The sequence below is a fragment of the Gekko japonicus genome, unplaced genomic scaffold, assembly GCF_001447785.1.
Source record: "Gekko japonicus isolate JY-2015 unplaced genomic scaffold, Gekko_japonicus_V1.1 scaffold1086, whole genome shotgun sequence".
Lineage (NCBI taxonomy): Eukaryota > Metazoa > Chordata > Lepidosauria > Squamata > Gekkonidae > Gekko > Gekko japonicus.
Window position 1 is genome coordinate 382,454 of NW_015165270.1, and position 16,332 is coordinate 398,785.

The 16,332-nt window shown below is 42.8% G+C and overlaps 1 protein-coding gene across 1 annotated transcript in view; it reads right to left on the reverse strand.

Moving 5' to 3' along the window:
• The window catches only part of SPATA5 (spermatogenesis associated 5), a 226,150-nt gene that overhangs the window by 193,062 nt on the left and 16,756 nt on the right, over positions 1-16,332 (reverse strand). The window contains 1 exon segment of the mRNA XM_015410217.1: positions 615-769. Coding sequence (XP_015265703.1) covers positions 615-769 — 155 coding nt within the window.

Consider the following 16,332-nt stretch of genomic DNA (forward strand, 5'->3'; position numbering starts at 1 on the left):
TTTCATTCGCATTTTCGCTTCATCACTCAGGTGGCGTCTGGCGGCTCTGCTAAGCCCCGTGCGGGGCCGCGAACGCGGCGAGGTTCATTGGGGCATGAGGGGAGCCTCAATTTCTGACCTTCCAGTCGAGAAAGAGGCTTTTCCCCTCACATACCCCAAGTCGGAGCCCCCCTGGGGCTCGTCCTGGTCTCCGCTTGCGCGGATTCCCCCCTCGGCCGCGGGCGGGCGAAGACACCCTCGGGAGCGCCCCGAGGTTGCGCCCGCCATTCGCGGAAGCCAAACCGGAAGCCAGCATTATGTGTTATCTTGAACTATTTAGGAAAGCGACAGGAGGGGAGGAGCTGATCACTACACTGTCTTTCATCTCAGTTGAGACTTTCTGGGCCAACTGCTACACAGAATGCAGGATAAGAAATAGAATGTAATTTCATTTGTTAGAAAAAACAATCATTTTTTCATGATATTATTCAATAAAGTTTGCCAAAAGTCTTCAATCACAATATGGGATGCTACAATACATCAAGATGTAATTGCAATGTAGTCAGGTGACTGCTATCAACCATGTTGCTCCAGCAGCTGAATCAACGTAGGATATTGCAAAAGCAAATACTTACTTTTGGCACATCAATAGCCACTTCCCTCATGGCACTAGGCCTGACTTCATTCATAGCCTTCAGGAAATCATTGCTGGTGATAATCACTGATCCAGAAACATCATCATCTAAAGGGTTAGCTTGCTGCCCCAAGACCCTTCGGAGAGCATACAAGCCTACAGAAAGAACAAAACATTACATAAGCTTCTAGTTGGCATGACAAATGTACAACACATACATCATACATGGTATAATTTTCATTTGAAACGTCCCAGAAAGGAAAGAACACAACTTTATATTTTATTTATTTGGAAAAATGATATGCCGCCTCTCCAGAGACCTACCTTAAGGAACGTACAAAATAAAACCTAACACATCAAAAGTTATTAATTAAAATCCAGTGTTAAAAACCCAGCATAAAAAAAAACCTCTGAGCAGCTTAAAACATCAGTTTCTGGTTAAAAGTGGTGTTACCTATAAAGCCCTACATGGTCTGGGTCCAGCCTACCTAAGGGACCGCCTTACCCCGTATGTTCCCCCAAGAGCACTACGGTCTGGGGCCCAAAATTTACTATCTATACCGGGCCCCAGAGATGCAAAGTTGGTCGCCACAAGGACTAAGGCCTTCTCGGTGGCGGCCCCTGCCTGGTGGAATGAGCTCCCAGAGGAGATCCGGGCCCTGCGGGACCTGATGCAGTTCCGCAGGGCCTGCAAGACGGAGCTCTTCCACCAGGCTTTTAAGTAGGGGCCGCCGCCCTCCGCCCCCCTCATATATTACCATCACGGGGGCTGAAAGAGGCCCTAGGAATAGAAGGAAACATCAGAAGCTTTGGATCCTTTTGGACACCTTAAACATTTGAACCATCTGAAGGAATGTTTGAAAACATCGAATGATCTTAGGGAACCCCCGGACAAGACCGTCATCATCTCTGTGGAGTTGTCAGATCTGAATTTTCATGTGTATTTTTAAATTTAAATTTAAAGTTGAATCTAATTCTTTACTTGGAACTGTTTTAAATGTATATTTATTTTTAATATTGAGAACTTTGTTTTTACTGTTGCATATTTTTGCCTGTTAGCTGCCCTGAGCCCTACGGGGGTAGGGCAGGATATAAGTTTAATAAATAAATAAATAAATAAATAAATTTAAAAAAAGACAAAGTCCTTAATTAAAAACCTGGATGAAGAGGAGACTTTTGGCCTGACACCTAAAGGACAGCAGCAAAGGCACTGGGCAAGCCTCAAGGGGAATGGCATTCCATAAGTGAGGTGCCACTACTGAAAAAACCCTGTTTCCGGTTGCCACCCACCTCACCTCTGAAGGTGGTGGGCACAGAGAGCAGGGCATGTGTGGCAGATCTTAACTGGTAGGCTGAACTATATGACAGGAGGCAGCCTTCTTATATCTGGGCCCCAAGCCATTCAGGGCTTTAAAGGTAAGCACTAAGCCATTGAACTGTGCCTGGAAACAAATGGGCAGACAGTAGTACGCTGGCTGCTGCATTATGGACCAGAGTTTCTAACACAGTCCCACATAGAGAGCATTACAGTGATCACAGTACAGATCGCCCTGGCCGGATCATGCTTTTTGAAGAACTGCTGTAGCTGGCCTATCAGCCAAAGGTGATAAAAGGCACTATGTGCCATAGAGGACACCTGAACCATCAACTGTAGGATCCAGTTTTGTAAACTTCTAACAGCCAATGGCTATTTACAGTAAACTGAACTGAACTGTAGGATCCAGCAGTATCCCCAACCTAGAAACCTGCTCTATGAGAGGTAGTGCGACCCCATCCAGGACAGGCTGAATCCTCAGTCCACAAGCAGCTTTGTCATTGACCAAGAGCACCACCACCTTGTCTGCAATGAGCTTCAGTTTACTGGCCCTCATCCATCCTCTACTCTTAACTCTACTAGTCATTTATGTTTTTGTTTTAATCTAACACTCTCTTCAGTGACTCTTTTCTTCACACTCTTTGCCACATTCTCTTCGTTTCTCACACTCTCCATCTGTTTTCAAACATATTCACTGTTTTTTTTTCTCTTTACCTTTTCTCTCTCTCTCTGTCTCTCAATATCAATACTACTCTTCTGGTTGAACTCTGAAGTTCTAATCATTGCTTCCCCTCCCCCACTTTTCTTTGAAACTCCCTCTCAACATCTAGACCTACAATGGGTTAAAAACGGTGATATTTCTTGGCTCATGGTGGTATTATTCCTTAGAATGTAGCAAGGCTGGTATTTAATATTTAGACCAAAATCCCAAGATATTTGCCATTTTCTTGATTAGTGTTTTGTGTTTGGATTTAATTTTTCCTCAAGTTTCACATGAAGACTTATTTATTTTATTTCAAACCTGCTCTCCTCGCACAGCAGGCTCAGGGTGGGTTACAACATTCTTAAAACACACAATAGTTAAAAATAACACAGTGCTTAAAATCTATCAGTTATTGTATTAAGTGGCATCAGCTGGATAATTTAATTAGTAGAAAACGACTCCAGTTATCTGTAGCCATAGTTGGAACAAGACAAGGTAAGTGTGTGGGTGAGGCAACAGCTATGATGGATTAAAGCAAACCAGTTGTAGCAGAGCAGGGGAGGCCATTGTAACACTGCCTCAAACATAGGCCTGGTGGAACATCTCCGTTTTACAGGACCTGTGAAACTGCATTAAATCCCACAGGGCCCGGATCTCACTATGGACAGTGTTCCACCAGGCCAGCACCAGAGCCAAACAGGCTCTGGCTCTGGTGGCGGCTAAGCATACATCTTTTGGGCTGGAGATCACCAGTAAATGTTGGTCAGAAGAGTGGAAGGCCCTTTCGGGGATATATTGGGAGAGACGACCCTATAGAAGTTTTGGTCCCAGTCCACATAGGGCTTTAAATGTCAAAACCAGAACCTTGAACTTGATCTGAAATTCAACTGGGAGCCAGTGCACCTGGCGTAGCACTGGATGTATATGTGTTCTTGATGGTGCCCCTGTAAGGACACACGCTGCAGCATTCTGGACCAGCTGCAGTTTCCAGATCAGTCTCAAGGGTAGCCCTGTGTAATGCGAGTTACAGTAATCCAGCCTGGAGGTGACAGTTGCATGGATCACTGTAGCTTAATCATGGGAAGAGAGGTAGGGGACCAGTTGCCTGGCCTGCCGCAGATGGAAAAATGCAGATCTGGCAACTGCTGTGACTTGTGCCTCCACTGAGTGAGACATCCACGATCACACACAAACACACCCAAATATTAGTGGAGCTCCATCAAGAGTTGGAAGCTGGATTACCAACCCCATTACCCTGCGGCCCAAATACAGGACCTCTGTCTTCATTAGATTCAATTTCAGTTGAGTCTGCTTTAACCATGCAGCCATGCATCCAACCCCCTGGCCAGAATATCTGGGGTGGCATCTGGCTGGCTGTCCATACTCAGATACAGTTGGGTGTCATCAGCATACTGATGACAACCCAGCCCAAAGCTTCAGGCTATCTGGGTGAAGGGGTGCATGTAGATGTTAAATAACATAGGGGAGAGGATTGCCCCCTGAGGGACACTGCATACCAAAGGGTAATGCAGTGACATCCTCTCCCCAAGGACCACCTCTGTCCCCAACCGTGGAGAAATAAAACCAGCCATTGTAAGGCTGTCCCACATATCCCCACATCAGCGAGGCGGTGGATCATAATATCATAACCATGTCAAATGCTGCTGCACCAACCCACCTTGATCCAGATGTCAAGGAAGGTAATCTCTGAGGGCAACCAAGGCCATCTCCACCCCATAGCCAGGACAGAAGCTGGACTGAAATGGATCCAGGACAGAGGAGTCATCCAAGAAAGCCTTGAGCTTTCTGCTTAGACCACCACAGCTTCATGCTTGAGTGCAGTTCTGAAATTCAGTCCCTCAGAAACTGTCACCCTTTGGCCCATTACCAATTAAAGATCATTTTTCATCGATAGGCAGGGCTATTTTGGGGCAGGAACGCACAGGAACGGAGTTCCAGCTGGCTCCCAAGTTGGCCATACCCAGCAGGAACTCATTAGCATAATAGGCCACACCCAACAGCAGAAACTCATTAGGATTGGCTACATTAGGAGTGTGTGGCCTAACATGCAAAGGAGTTCCTGCTACAAAAAAAGGCCCTGGGTTTTGACAACAAACAAGGTAAACAGAATAACAAGCAAAAGGTGGGTGTGGCTGGATAACCACACTTCTGGTAACATGGGGGTGCGGCCTAATGTGCTGAGCTGTGCTATCAGGGGTGTGGCCCAATAGGCTAATGAGTTCCTGCTGTTGGGTGTGGCCTATTATGCTAATGAGTTCCTGCTGGGCTTTTTCTACAAAAAGAGCCCTGTCGATAGGGTTACTGAGTTGGGAATTGGTGGAGATTTAGGAATGAGGCCTGGGGAGGTCCAGGTTTGTGAAGGGGAGGGTCCTCAGCAGGATATAATGCTGGAGAGTCCACCCTCTGAAATTGCCATTTTCTCCAAGGGAACTAATCACAATTCCAGGAGATCTCCAGGCCCCACCCGGAGATTGGCAACCCTCTGTTGAGTAAGTGGTTTCCATCCAATGAGAAGAATATATTTTACACAATGCAAAACTTCAAGGAAGGTGTCTTAATGAGATCCTGAAGAAAAGGGAAAGTCCATATGTTGTCGAAGGCTTTCATGGCCGGAGTTCATTAGTTGCTGTTGATTTGGCTGTGGTCTTGACATTGTAGAACCTGGCAAAACGTCAGGTTCTACAGAGGTTCTACAAGTGTCAGGTTCTACAGATACTGGTGAAACATCAGGTTCTACAATGCCAAGACCACGGCCTCACAACCCGGAAAAATCTACAGCAACCAAAAGAGAAAGTCCTTTTGAAATGCAATACTGTTAAATTTTCAGCTAAGCCCATACTCCTAAGGAAACCATTTAAATATTCACTGTACATTTGAAAATATGAAATACTTCCTTTTAAAGATGGGTGACTTTTTTATATTAAAAAAATCACAACCCATCCTTTCAGCAGAAGATCCAGGCTTAAATTATACTTAAAGGGCTGTTAGCTTGCCTACAACTTCAATTCTCATCGGAATACACACACACATTTTCTAAAGGAATTTTTATAATCAAGAACTTGCAAAATTTAATAAACTCAAAGAAACTTTCCTAGAGCAATATTTAATATGAGACAAACCACCTCTCCCAAAAGTACTGGGTGAACTGATACGCCTCTTCCATGGTCAGTGTTTTGTAGGCTAGCAACAAAGCTGCTGCTATCTTGAACAACTTTTTTTAAAAAGTCAGAACTGTCTAAACAAAGCCTGAATTCATTAAGGTAGAAACGTGCACACACCATTATACAGGTCACCTTCTAATTGAAACAATATTTTACAATAAAACAATAATAAAAGACAGACTGAAGCAAGACCTTGATTCTTCCTGTTTCCTCTTGTTAGCATAATCATTTGTTCCTGCACTCCTCACTGACCCCTGACTTCAAAAACCGGTTGCATTATGGCCAGGAAGGATAAAGTCAATATCTTGCCAGGAAGAGAAATATATATCCCCTCTTCTTTAAAGTATGTTTAAGAGACAGAACAGTTTCTCCCATTTGCACAGCTAACAACCTTAAAAAAAAAAAAAAAGGCAGTCCAGATTTGTGATTTGTAAAGTCACACAAATCCTGAGTAATGAACTTATTCACATTCTATTTAAACTACATTCCAGAAAATAGCAAACATCTGGTCAACACAAATGAGCTTTTTAAGATGGGGCCTGCTGGGGCATGTTTTCGATCAGATGCCGTCTTTACCCTGTTTTGCAAGTTGCCTCTGAGCACATATTTATGTATCAGATGGCACCGATTTCCGGTGGCTTAGTGAGCAATCATGTTCTCTTACCACTGACTAATTATTTGACCTCTCTTGCAACTCTTATTCAAACAAGTAATCATTAGTCATGTATATACCAACAGCCTAAACAAAAAGATCTGTGGGCACTTGTTAGGTCTCTTACAAAATACATGTGGTCCTTTGTATAGGAAAGAGTAAATCGCCCCAGTGCTACAAAGAATTTACCCACACTAGTCCATAGCATATCTGTTGCAGCCCAACAGGCTGGCTTTCTAAGGTAGCAGATGCATAAGATTTCCTTGACTTAGTGCTAACTCAACAGTAGGTCACCTAACGCAACAGTAGGTAGGAAGGATGTGGCATAAGAAGCAACATAACAAGAGTGGGAACCATGACAGCCTCCATCATCTATACTGCAAATAAATAAGAAACACCAGAACAAGGGGTCTTTGCCCATACGAAGGTCTCCCTTAGTGGACTGTAGCATGCCATCATCAAGGGGGAAAATACGATTTAGTCCACCAAGGATGCATGTCTTCTACGTATCTCATTCATGTCAATGGGTCCTCAAGATTTATCAGTCATCTGTTAAGAATGAAGCTTAGACAACAGAATGGTAGGCAGGCATGACATTCTGCCTGCTGGACCCAGTGGATTAGTCACACTTGGGACAGTTCTGTTCCAACACTCAATTAGCTCATATATCTCAATTCAAAATGAAAAACACAACATTTTTAAAAGTTTTAAAAAGTTTGGACCAGGGGGTGTAATTCTATGTGCCCCCAAAGAAGGTGCCCCCATCCTCCATTGCTTTCAATGGAGGGAGGAAAAGGTATTTAAAGGGCTCACAGTCCCTTTAAACACCTTCTCCAAGCAGTGAGTTCACCCAGAAAGCATTTAAAAGGACTGTGTGCCCTTTAAACGCCTTCAGGATGAACTTTCCATGGAATCACGCGGCTTGAAGAAGGCATTTAAAGGGACCGTGATCCTTTTAAATGCCGTTTAAGTTCAGCTGTCCATTTTGTTCAGCTTGGCCATTTTGATAGCCAATGGCAGTACCATTTGGTGTGGCTTAAAAAATACCCAAAAATAGCGGTAAGCTATTTGCCGGGTAGTCAGTCAGTCAGTCAGGCATTTATTACGGCAACAAGCCATAGAACCCACATGCTTAAATAGAACATTCATATAACTGAATTTAGGACAGTAAAATAAAACTCTATAAAAATATAGTTGAGCGTAATAAAGTAAAAGAAGAACATAAAACAGAGACTATTGTTGTTGTTGTTCAGTCGCACAGTCAAGTCCAACTCTTCGCGACCCCATGGACCAGATCACGCCAGGCCTTCTGGTCTTCCGCCGTCCTCTGAAGTTTGCTCAATTTCATGTTTGGACCAGAGACTATTAGGCAATTATTATTATATATTTGATCATGTATTTCGGATGCAGTAGCATGCTACCCAAAATTTTGCCACAGTTTCGGTAATTGTTCGGTTCCCATCAATTAACAATCGGTTACATTGCTCAGCACCTGATTATCCCACCATATCTGTTATAAGAGGAGTAATATATTTGTCACGGATCTTGTTATACCAGTTACATCTGAGCATCATGTGCTCAATAATTTCTGTCTCTCCTGAGCCACATCGACAAAGTCTATATTCAGTGGGGATCCTTTTGAATCTGCCCTCAAGCATCGCGGAGGGGAAAGCCTCACATCTGGCTAATGTGAAGGTTTTCCTAAACTTGTGAGTATCAAGCTGTGATAAATAGGACATGGGTTGCAAGCGATATTTGACAGAATCTGGGGCTCTAAAATTAGGACATCTACCGAGATCTGTCTGTCTCTCCATGTCCATCATTCTCTGTTTTAGGGCTGATTTTGCTACATCCCAATGCATACTCAAAATCGCTTGGGAGGAAAAACCAAGCTCATATAATTTATTATGAACTGCTCTCAGCCATTTGGATTGAAAGTTGTCTGAGAGTAACAAGTGGGTTAGTCCCTGAGGATGGAAATTTAGTTTAAGCCAATACTGGAGTGAAGCTAAAGTAATTTTGGCTTCCACTGATATAGCACCTGTCTCTAGATGGATCAGTGTATTCGATACACACCTTGGGACCTGAAGAACTGCTCTGAGAAATTTGGACTGAACTCGCTCTAAGGGGGCAAAACTAGAGGAAGGAGGCCCAATAAAAGTGCCATAGAGCATCTGTCCAACTGCCTTTGCTTGAAAGAGTTTTTGGGCAGCTGGCACATAATAAGCCCCTTTGGTGCGATAGAACTTAAGAATAGCATGGCTGTTCTTTCACCTTGGGAGGCAACATACTGTATATGGGCTTTCCTAGCCCTATTTGATTGAAGGACCATACCTAAGCATTTAAAGCAGGAAACCTGCTCTAATGAGAGCCCATTTACAGACCAGATTCTTTTCTTTTGGTTTTTTGAACATTTATTGTTAGTTTCTTATTGTTACAAAAGTCTGCAAAGTTACTGAGAGCTCTTCTAAGGCCAACTGGTGTGCTAGCCAAGATGACAGCATCGTCGGCATACAGTAAGATAGACACATGCTGTTGTTGAAGTTTTGGTGGATGTAAACTGGGGGAGTCCAAGTAACTTACTATATCATTAATATATAGATTAAACAGGGAAGGGGCTAGTACGCAACCCTGCCTAACTCCCCTATAGGTGTTAGTAGGGTCCGATAGATTTCCCTTCCTGTTAAGCCTAACCTGCAAATGGGTGTTATCATGAAGAGCTCACAACAAAAAGAGGATCCTTCTATCAATTGAGGAAGCTTCTAAGCCGGGTATTTTTTTGGCTCGGTTTATGCCAAATGCATATCCCTAACAAGGAGTAATGTAGTTCCTTCTCCATGAACATAACTTAGCCCAGATTCATCAACCCACTTTCTTACAAATTCAGATGTGGGAACAGAATGATCAACATACAGTCTGCCTTTATGACTGCCCAGTTTCTATCTCAGAAGCAACTGTTCTCAACCTTGGCAGCAGCTTCAGAAAGATAGCAAGGGAGAGACAAAGTCTTCCATGCTGCCTTTCTCTCTCATGCGTATTTCCTGACTGGGCCAGAAGATACAATTGCCCACACTACCAATACTATCCCAACAAAACCATGGAAGACTCTGGTATTTTTGTGGGTTTTCATTGCTAGGTATCAAATGGACAATTTGTGTGTGTGTTTTTGTTCCCCCTTGATTCTCCTCCCATTTTAATTTGTTCTTTCATGACCAGCACAAAAGCAAGCCCTAAAAAGAATAGCAAGCACTGTCAGCTCCCTTAAAGCTCATTCTTTCTAGTTTCTTTACAGAAAATAACCGCCCCCCCCCCAATATTTTATGTCATTTAGTGGGATTTTTGACCCCCATGCATGGCAGCCAAGTAGAGAGAGAGAGAGGGAGACATCTTGTAGCATGACACCACACCATTTGTTACACTATAAATTACCTGAGGCAGAGGCGCCGGGGAGGTGGAACTGATTTTGGAAGTAACCACCCATCAGCCACAAATCTCTAGATCTGGAAACTACTTCCCTGAAGCATTTGGCCCTGCTAACTATCAGTACACAGCATAATTTGAAAGAAGTTCACTTCCACAATACATGTCCTTCAAAATGATAATACTTTACCAAATCTTCTAACATCACACCTGGGGTGCAACCAGAAGCAGCAGGCGTACACAAGGAAGAACTTCTAAAGTTGTTACCTATCGCATGTAAACACAGAAAGCAATCTGGCAGGAACCAATTTTGAATTTAAAAAAAAAGTAAATAGAAATGTCAGCCAAAATTCAAAGGCACACAGATCTAAACACTTAATTGGAATAGTGTGTCCTTAATTAAACGGAACATTTGAAAACAAAATGCTACAAATTAGTTACAGATATGCCGTACATAAGAACAAAAAAGGATGTTGGAATAAAGGCAGATCCAAGGGTCAAGAAGTGACAGTTAGAACCGGATATGGAACAACTGATTGGTTTAGCATAGGAAAAGGATATATATTGTCACCTTGCTTATTTAATATATATGCAGAGTACATCATGCGAAATGCTGGCCTGGATGAATCACAAGTGGGAATTAAGATTGCTGGGGAAAAGACCAACAACCTCAGATATGCAGACGATACCACTCTAATGGCAGAAAGTGAAGAGGACCTAAAAAACCTCTTGCTCAGAGTGAAAGAGGAGAGCACAAAAGTGGGCTTGAAGCTCAACGTAAAAAAAACTAAGATCATGGCATCCGGCCCCATCACTCCTTGGCAAATAGATGGGAAGTCGTGGAAATTGGACTATAAGGAAGGCCGAGCTCCGAAGAATAGATTCTTTTGAACTATGGTGCTGGAGAAGACTCTTGAGAGTCCCTTGGACTGCAAGAAGATCAAATCAGTCAATCCTAAAAGAAATCAACCCTGACTGTTCCCTGGAAGGCCAGATAATGAAACTGAAGCTCAAATACTTTGGCCACCAAATGAGAAGGGAGCACTCACTGGAGAAGACCCTGATGCCGGGAAAGACTGAAGGTCAAAGAAGACGGGGACGGCAAAGGATGAGATGCAACGAACATGAAATTGAGCAAACTTCAGAGGTCGGCGGAAGACAGGAAGGCCTGGCGTGATCTGGTCCATGGGGTCGCGAAGAGTCGGACTCGACTGTGCGACTGAACAACAAAAAAAGAGGACATTCACAAGTTTATGTTTCAGCACGATGAATCTTTGGGAGGTAAATCAGGGTTAAAATCCTAGACACATATATATAGAGAGAGAGAGAAATGCAGAAGTAAAGATCTGTGACTAGACCTCAATGGGCTTACAACTTTTGGCATTTATTGTAACACACAGTAACACCATCCACATATGATGAAACAGTTTCAGGTGGGTAGCCATGTTACTCTGTAGTAGCAGAGCAAAATTTGAGTCCAGTAGCACCCTGAAGACCAGAATTTTCCGGGTCAGATTGACTCACAAAAGCTTGTGCCCTGTAAAAATCTACTAGTCTTTTTTTTTTTTGGCATTTTGTTTTATTGAAGAACTGAATTACAAACAAAGATTACAATTTTAGCTAGTAATATATACATACTTCTTACATCACAATTTCTTCTGGTCTTCAAGGTAGTAGCGGTTCCAAAATTTGTTCTTGAAACAGCTCCTCCTTGTGCATAATGAGCACTACTTGTATTACTAAAGAGTGTCTAGCCTCTACTGCACAAGTATCAACTTGCAACATCTCCCAAGGTCCTACCACAACCATATGAACCAGCCATTAAAACCAAGCCATCTGCCTGATCTTAGTAGTGATAACCACAAAATTTCAGAAACAGCACTGCTGAAAAGGCTGAGATGCTTGCATAGCATGACAAGTGCACCTGAGTCTCTCCTATTAGGAATAAATAACCGGTGCCAAGTAATGGTCCCAATCTGGAGCATCACCTATATATAATTTGTTTCCACTTAAAACAGCTCTAGAGCTGAAGGGAAGACTATGACTTCTACCATGAGCTCCCCGGAGAAAAGGCAGAATAGACACATGATAGAACAGAATCCCTGAGTTTCAAATGCAACATGGAGGGAAATGGGGGGGAAGTCCATTCAGGTTAGTGAAAAGTGTACAGAATCCATATTTTTATGCTTAAAATAGCAATGCTAAGAATGGCTTTGAACATGATAACTTATGTGCTAGGTAAGTGTTTCTGCTTTTTTTTTTTTTAACAGTTCTTTATCAGCTTAGAAAGTGAAGGTTCACCCATCTCTCCCACAGCATAATGCTGTGTCTGTGCTGGGAGAAGATGCATGCACATCTCCCCATGGGGATGATGCTCGAGTAGCTGATTGGGACATTTAACAAAAGAGGGTGAAAATACAAGGCCATTCATGCTTCCAGTTTAACATGTAAGTTGTCACATTCAACCCTTGCTCTAAGTTTGGTTTCTCTTGCTGAGTTTAAGTTGTTCTTTTAAGAGTGGGACCCAAAAGGAGGGATTTCCCCCCCCCCCGGAGATGAGCATAAGGTCAACACTGCATTCTATCTCGTCTTACACATCTTCCCTCAAGCATCAGCATCCAGATGTCATTACTTCTACATTAAAGCAATCACTCCAGACTGATGTTCTTTAAAACAACCCACAAGCATATGTTACAGCTTTGGTCAACAAAAGCAACTCTGCTTTTAATGTGTATACACAAGGAGAAGTATATCCGGATGTTCACTGCAAAGGAGAGGCAGTAGGTGGCTTGTTTGGTTTTGAGGGGTCAATTCAAAAGTTCAGAAGAATTTAACAGGATTTTGCCGATATAAAAATGCATATTATTTCTGAATTACTGGTTTTAAGGCACTTGGTGTCTCATGCAGCCAGCAATGAGATACCAAAGAATAACACAAAAGGAAAAAAATAAGCAAGAGATTTTCATCTTTCCACCCCACACTATGAAGTCCCTGAAAAAAACAGTCCTGCAGAACCCAGCAATGCTTTGCTTTCAAGGGTACAGACCTTCACAGTCTGCTCCCATGCCTGGAAAACATCCTATTAAACATTGTGATATTTAAGTCTGTAGAGGACAGCTGCCTTGGCTAACTCATTTTTAACTAAGTTGTCAATTTAAACTATACAGCAACTAACTAGCCAGACTTTTTGAAAGTGACCCTAAAAAGCAGTGCTTACAAACCCATCCTTTCATATGGGTAAACAAACAATTCACAAACAAGGAAAAACTTTTAGAAGGGATTTCCAGTGGTAACAGTGATAAAAAGCTAACCATGGGGTGCATTCAGACGCACCGCTTGATCTGGTGTCGTGACAGTTCAGCAATGGATTTTATCTGCACGATCACACAGTCAACATCTGCCTCCCGTCCCCAGTCATTGGTTTCCGGCTCAAAACAGCTTTAACCCAGAGTATTTTTTTTACCAGGTCCCAAAGTGGTGTTTTCTCAGCTCTCCCGTTTAAAGCCGTATTTCCCCCCTGTGTGATCGCTCCTCCAGTGTCAAGCCACTTCCAGTTTAAACCCCCTCCCCGTTTGAAAGCTTCCCGAGCCTTCTGCTTTTCACCCGCCATTTTTTTAGCATCAGCGGTGCGTGCATAGGCGGAGCTCCGCTATCGTGTTTAGAAAACCGACATTTAAACGGTCACTCGTTTTAGAGTTTAGATGAGTTCGGGATCTCACAGAGGCCATTTTCGGGTCAAACGTTTAAAGGGAAGTCTTTTGTTGGAGGGGTTGGGTTGATTCGTCCTGGTGGTTCTGCGCATGCGCCATGGTAGTTCCCCCCCATTCTACGGATGAGCACCTATGCGCATGCATAAACTGAGAAAAAAATTGAAAACCCGCCAACACATGCTCCCGCACGTCGGTAGTGTAGACGCCGGGGAGTGATGTGACTGCGCGGTGAGGCGGGATAAGGGAGGTAAGTGTGATCGTGATTATCCAGATCAAATATAATCTCCAGATCAAATATAATCCGGTTAGAACCAGAGCAGTTTAACCTGCTCTCAGCACGCTGTCTGACCACACCCCATAAGTATTTATTTACTTCATTTATACCCCAGCTTTCTCACCAATGGAGAGCCAATGTGGCTTACATAATTCTCCTCCATTTTATTCTCACAACAACCCTGCATGGTAGGTGTAACGATTAGGTTAGGCTGAGTATGTGTGTGACTGCCCCAAGATCACCCAGCTATAACATTATTATTAGATGTCACCATGGCAGAGTGGGGAATAAACCTGGTTCCCCCAGATCCTAGTCCACCTTTCTAACCACTGCACCATGGTGTCTCTCAATATGGATTGTGTTATGAAACATTAGCATGCTTACATGCACTGTAATTCACAATAACATCAGGAATACATAGTCACTGGTTATGTTATACCATTAGTGTGGGGTTTTTTGCCATAGCCAAGGAGTGTATTAGCACAGACAGACAGGTCAGTGGATACAAATAATGATAGAACTAAACTATCCTTGAATGTGTCTTATTTCCACCGACGTGTGCTATTATGGGATAAGTCTGCAATGGCTGGGGTGTCCCAGATTATTCTATTGCCACCCTGACCTGGATAGCCCAGGCTAGCCCAATCCCGTCAGATCTCAGAAGCTAAGCAGGGTCGGCCTTGGCTAGTATTTGGAAGGGCAACCTCCAAGGAATACCAGGGCTGTGACGCAGAGGCAGACAATGGCAAACCACCTTTGAAACATCTCTTGCCTTAAAAACAAGTCTAGCTCGCCACCTATTGGTGCATAATGCTAAAGAGCTAGAATGTCTGGCTGCCAAACAATCTTAGGATCTCCTGGCTATTCTACACACAATGCCATACAGTTATTATTATTCTCTTGCCATCCTGCTGATTCCCAGAGTGCCTAAAACCACACTGGCTCTTCAAAAACAAAGTCATGCTGCACAAGCATGTGCTGAGGTGCAACCCAGCCTATAAGGTAAAATCATGGAATGGGCAGTAGAGGAATAAGCCCTGTGCACACCAGAGGCAATGCACTTCACCTTCCTCTCCTAAACATTCCATGTGGGACACAATGAATGACTGGGTGGTGGCAGAGCAACTCCAGGCATACCTGAAAGGCTACTCTGCTTTGTCTTCAGGATGAGGTAACAGTATGGAAACGATCACCATTTGTACAGGACTTAGTTGTTTGTTAATTTTCCATAGCTCCGTCACCTTTGATACAGTATACCACCCTAGAATGCTACATAATTTTGAAGGGGGAGACTCCTGAGGCTATTCTTCAGTGATTTTGGTCTTTTCTGAGCAATGGGACCCAGAATTTCCATCAGGGATGCTGAATCATGTGGTGGGACCTTAAGTATGCTGCCCCTCAAAATTCTGTATTCTCAATTATGCTTTCAATATTTAAATGTTAAAAGACACCATCTACAACTTTGGATATGTGTGTCATCAATATGCTTATTGACACATAGTTTTGTATTTTGTTAACTAAGCCCCCGGATGTAGTAATGACTACCCAAAACCAGTGTTCAGATGCTGTGGTCAAGAGGACACAGGAAAACAAGCTGAAAATAAATTCAGACAAGACAGGGAAGATGCTGTTTGGAAGAGATGTTCTGGAGATAGCCTAATTCCATCAAGGACAGACCAAATAATTATCATTAACTGAGCATATGGGTTTTTGGAACTTGGATCATTCCTTGCTTTTTAAGAAGCAGGCTAGGCTAGTATCTCATTCAGAAGTTCTCCTTCCTACTAGATTCAGAGGATCTATCTAGGTTGATCAATACTACTATAATCTTGCTGTAAAGTGCTCTGTGTGGTTCTGACATGGAAGTTTCAACTAGTACAAAACACAGAAACCTATACACAGGTAGTGCGTGTTATGGGTACATTGCTAAATAAATTGCACTGGCTACCATTTTGGTACCAGGTTTAATTCAAAATTCTGGTTCTTACCTTAAAAGATGTTCATGATCTACAGCCAAAATACCTCAAGTATGGTACAAACCCATGTGGCAGTTTATATCATCTCCACAGACTCTTCTATTTGTCCCTCGATGAAGAGAGTACATTCTCCATAACGTGTTGAGCATTTCCCACCAGACTCTCTACTTTGCAATAGTTTGCCACGGAATATACAGAAAACACTAACTCTGACAGCATTTAAGAGCACTTGTGAAACAATCTTATTTCAAAGGGATTTTGCCAATTGCTGAAGAGTTGTTGGACTGGACCGATTGGTCTTTGATTCATACACATGGGACAGTTGTTCCAAAACTTGTTATGACCATTTTAGTGATCCGATTTTTAATACAGTCTATATTTTTAATTATATGTATTGTATACTGCCTTGAAATTGAATTGAAAGGTTAGACATATATGGTTTTATATAATTAAATAAAATAACCCCCATACTATAAAATTTCCTTAT